At 38.8% G+C, this 5,216-nt stretch overlaps 1 protein-coding gene across 1 annotated transcript; it reads left to right on the forward strand.

Annotated features, from left to right (window-relative positions):
- The first annotated feature begins 406 nt into the window (after positions 1–406).
- LOC140281717 (tripartite motif-containing protein 29-like) lies at positions 407–2,092 on the forward strand. Its single transcript, XM_072376208.1, has 2 exons — positions 407–1,706; positions 1,987–2,092. The coding sequence occupies exons 1-2, from the start codon at positions 610–612 to the stop codon at positions 2,090–2,092; spliced, it is 1,203 nt and encodes a 400-aa protein (XP_072232309.1). The 5' UTR covers positions 407–609.
- Positions 2,093–5,216: the final 3,124 nt, after the last annotated feature.

The following is a 5,216-nucleotide window of genomic DNA, read 5'->3' on the forward strand; positions in this document are numbered from 1 at the left end:
GATGGAAACATTTTTCTTTAAACTCATATAAATGATCCCAGTTTGTGATCTCACTGTTGCTGTTTTCTTCAGGAAAACAAGGAACATGTTCAACAATAAACTATAAAACAAAATGTTTGTGTTTTTTCTTAAAGGCTTTTAACATGAAATACAGCTGATCTCATATTTCTTATGTTGTTAATAGACTGGATAGTGTTCTAAAAATCATGAAAACATAGTTTTTTTTTTAAATAACGTTGATATATCTCCAAACCTAGAAATCAAAGAAAGAATCAAAATCTGAGCTGATCAGTCTATTCAAATGTGCTCTATAAAAAGGGTTAAACACATAGTATCTGCTTCAAGCTGCTCCTCTTCCTGATATCAGATCAAGTCTGATAACTCCTCCTTCTTCCTGTTATATAAAGAGCTACACTTTGTCCACATATTTGCTCGTTCCCTCCCCTTCAGATCTAAAAACCTGCTGATGGGCGTAACCAACCTGTGCTGAGCGGTCAGAGCTGATTGGTTCAATTCACTGCAGAGGCGCATGATGTTTAGATCAGAGCTCACGCCTGTTTCTGTTGTAAGGAAGTGAAACTCACACAGTCATTGTTACTGAGAGGTGAAATGGCGCAGAAAGAAGTTCAGCTGGATCAGGAAACCTTTTCTTGTTTGATCTGTCTGGATCTACTGAAGGATCCGGTGACTATTCCCTGTGGACACAGCTACTGCATGAGCTGTATTAAAACCCACTGGGATGGAGAGGATCAGAAGGGAATCCACAGCTGTCCTCAGTGTAGAGAAACTTTCACACTGAGGCCTGTCCTGAAGAAAAGCACCATGTTAGCAGTTTTAGTGGAGGAGATGAAGAAGACTGGACTCCAAGCTGCTCCAGCTGATCCCTACTATGCTGGACCTGAAGATGTGGCCTGTGATGTCTGCACTGGGAGGAAGCTGAAAGCCATCAAGTCCTGTCTAGTCTGTCTGGCCTCTTACTGTGAGAAACACCTTCAACCTCACTATGATGCTCCACCATTACAGAAACACAAGCTGGTCGACCCCTCTGAGAAGCTCCAGCAGCACATCTGCTCTCGTCATGATGAGGTGATGAAGATTTTCTGTCGTACTGATCAGCAGAGTATCTGTTATCTCTGCTTAATGGATGAACATAAAGGCCATGAAACAGTCTCAGCTGCAGCAGAAAGGACTGAGAAGCAGAAGGAGCTGGAGGGGAGTCGACAACAAATCCAGCAGAGAATCCAGGACCGAGAGAAAGATGTGAAGCTGCTCCAACAGGAGGTGGAGGCCATCGACGGCTCTGCTGATAAAGCAGTGGAGGACAGTGAGAAGAGCTTCACTGAGCTGATCCGTTTCATCCAGCAAATAAGCTCTGCTGTGAAACAGCAGCTCAGATCCCAGCAGCAAACTGAAGTGAGTCGAGTCAAAGAGCTTCAGGTGAAGCTGGAGCAGGAGATCTCTGAGCTGAAGAGGAAAGACACCGAGCTGGAGCAGCTCTCACACACAGAGGATCACAACCAGTTTCTACACAGCTACCCCTCACTGTCTGCACTCAGGGAGTCTACACACTCATCCAGCATCAAAGTTCGTCCTCTGAGGTACTTTGAGGATGTGACAGCAGCTGTGTCAGAAACCAGAGATAAAATACTGCACATCCTGACAATGATGTGGAGAAACATCTCACAGACTGAAGCGGATGTTTTACTGTTAGAACCAAAGACCAGAGCTGGATTCTTAACATATTCAAGAATAGTCACACATCAACGACGGCTTTTATCACATAATCGACGCATAATCAGAAACTGCCAGGAGGAGGAGAAGTAGTTGCTGTAGCAGTCACATAAATTAATATCAGCAGAGCAGGACACATGAATGTGTATTTGGATTAAATAATAAATCTTGGTCATTATATTGTGACACAAAGAGTTACATATTTTACCACAACAAATTCGGTAATAAAGTGTCAGGTCCTCTGTCTTTCTACAGAGTCTCTAAAACCATGACCCTCCTCCACAGAGTCCAGACCTCATTCACTCGGCTGTTTTATGCTGGAGTTTGGCTTATAGATAATGAGACGATGAGACACTGCTGAGTTCATTAAACTGAAATAGACAGGAGTCATTTCAGGAACAGTTGGCTAAAATGTGTTATTTTAGTTTCTACTTTATTAAGTCTCTATCATTGTTGAGTCATTTCTTCACTGCACAGAGATCAGCTGTCAGTCATACTTTATGGGTGATACTTTGACCTCTTATAGGTTGTTGTTTTGTTGATGTTGGACTTTGTTTGGGTGGCGCTCCTTCCTGTGTCTGTTCAGTCATGGAGGCTCTCACTGCTCAGGATGATTTTTATTTACCTTAAAATTGAAATGTTTGTGTGCTCTTTATAGTTCGATTGTTATCAATGTTATTAATCTGTGTCCTCAAACGGACACTTTGCATGATAAATAAAGCTATTTTATCTCATGAATAATTGAATCTATCTTCTCTGTCTTACTTTCAACTTTTCATCCAAAGCCATTTATGCAAACATGGAATTCATTTTTAATTTTTCCCACTAAAACAGAGCAATGTACAGAGTTCATGTTTTTGTGGTAGCCTTACACAGCAGTACCACCGGAATCCACTAGGTGGAGACAGAACGCAAAGATTATTTAATCATTGCACCTTGTGGTCTTCAAGCTGGGTTTCAATTGGCATTTACAACATGTATAAGATGTGAAGAAGAAAGTGTTATTGGCAACAGTGAAAAGTGAAAACGGTGTTATCATAAATGTTCAGAACATATTGGTTACAAAAACAGGTGATTGTCTTAATTTGAATTTGGAACTTGGGCTTCATTTTATTTAGATGGACATGGACATTCCTTTACAATGGAAACAAGTTGTGATCATATGGGAGTGGCTTTATTCAGATTTATACAGCACCTTATTACTGCATGTAGAAGTAGACAATGGAAGAACAAACCAATCAAACAGTAAAACAATACATGTGTACACAGAGAGCTTAAAACAACCACCTGAACCATCAGTACTCCACCCAAAAAAATTAGCATCAACCTTCAGGTCAAATTAGCAGATAGCTCCACCTAAAACAACCACATTATGTGAATGAAAGAAGCAGGAAAAATGTTTTCATACAAATAAACAAATACAAAATACAAAAAAAGATAAATAATAATCCAAAAACTATAACTATAACTAAGCTATAGGACAAGACACAACAAAAAAGTAAAAAAGAGACAAAAGAGACAAATGCCAAAAGGTTCCTGCAGGGTCTGTTAATGTAAATGCACAAACACAGGGGGTGCAACATAACTTTCTGCTTTATATATTTCAAACATTATAAGTTCCATTTTTAAATCTTGACATCGTGAATGAAATTGTATGAATAAATGTTATTTTAATGAGAGTATAACTGAAGCAGTTTCCATCCTACAACATCCAAGTACGTGTTAAACCCAGAAAAAAAACATTTGTCCTTTGGTAAAAACAATTACTGAGAAAATACCGAGAATTAATTACCAGTGGCCTCAATTAGGGTTTATTAGGGTTGCCAACTCTCTGAGAAATAAATATAGGACACCTCATTGGCAGGGCCAGCTGACCCGATTGCCTTCACCCTTCCTGGCGTGGTGAATTTTTTTAGCCCCTTTTGTTGTGAGTGAAACATTTTTTTAACTATATGACTCGAACCTGAATTGAATTAGATGCATATTTTTGAGTGACATGAACCCGTGGAAAACAAATTATTATCCAGCAATTCGCTTTAATACAAAATAACAAAATGAACTGAATAAAATAAGTACCTTTCTTCAACAGAAACCTGTCCTGCTTAACTTAAAACTGTATAAATTAATATAAAACAATAGATAGAAAGCAGGTCATAGCTCTGATCCAACTTACACACCCAGGCAAACGCCATAACAGTTTCAGGCATATCATTGGCTGAAAGTGGAGGGTAAGCATGTGTCATTTCCCGACTCCGCCAATAAAACTCAGGAGACCCGCGAAAAGAAAGGATGATTTTAATTAATTAAACAATAAACAATTATAAAGTACTATATTTAGCCACATAACGAACAAAAAGAGGGCTCTGAGATGTCAAAATCGATGAGTCGGCCTGGGAATACATAAAGGCATCGAGACACGTAAAATTCACACAAGATCCTGGGCGAGCTCTCCCTGATCCTTGAGACAATCAGTTAAGTACTTTTAAGACCTGTGAAGAAGTCCACCAAGAAGAATTGTGTGGTCACGAAAAAGAATACACTATTTAATTCAGGTTTATTTTGTGTTTACTCTACTTTGTGTAAAATGGTCGGTTAAAACTGTTCATGGCATTATTTTTTAAAAACTGAATTACTATATTTAGCAGTCAGACATGAAAGTGAAAGAAGTCTCCTGGCCCCTATGCAAATAAGTAAATGGACTGTATAGCGCTTCTAGTCTTGCCTATAAAATTACAGTTGAATATATTCACATTAAATATGACCAAAGTTTCAACAAACATGATAAATATGGGTCAAATTAATCTGGATGAGCCAAGAACTCAGGCTTTAGACTTCTCTTGAATTTATGTTTCCAACATCTTATTGTACCAGGCAAAGTACTCCCACAAAGTCTTGTTGCACTCCTCTTGCTACATTTGTGCTGAATCTGGCCTTTTTAGAGCATTTACAAGTAAACATAGTAAGAGGAGTCATTGAAATGTTTCATTCAATCATGACTTTGTCTTCCGATTTGTTGCTGTGCTTGGGGAACACCGTCAGTGTGTAACTTCTGTCCTTGACTTGACTAGAAGCAAGAAGCAAGAATCTTGTTTTTTCACACGGCAAACTTAATGTCACTCCTCTTCATACAAAAAAATAAAAGCCTTCAGTTGCTTGCATATTTTAACATTTCAGTTCAATGATTACAGCATCAAAATAAGAGCAGAGTGAACTTTATTGTAGAATAACAATTAAGATCCGAAATACATCTTATCCAATAATTTGCTGCACTACATAGCAGACAGCCACTCATTATGTGATATGTTATAATGTTATGACCCTAGCCTACACTATTCCACTAAGAATCATTACACAACTCTTTAGTTCAGTCCAGCTCTATGTGATTTGCTGTATTTCGGCTATTTGACCCGGTTTTTACAACCCTGAACTGGTGGGTACTTTTGGTGGTGCGGGAGAGATGGAGGTGAGCGATTACCATGACAACT

This window comes from Leuresthes tenuis, unplaced genomic scaffold, assembly GCF_036924035.1.
Source record: "Leuresthes tenuis unplaced genomic scaffold, fLeuTen1.0.hap1 SCAF_22, whole genome shotgun sequence".
NCBI classification, from domain to species: Eukaryota; Metazoa; Chordata; class Actinopteri; order Atheriniformes; family Atherinopsidae; genus Leuresthes; species Leuresthes tenuis.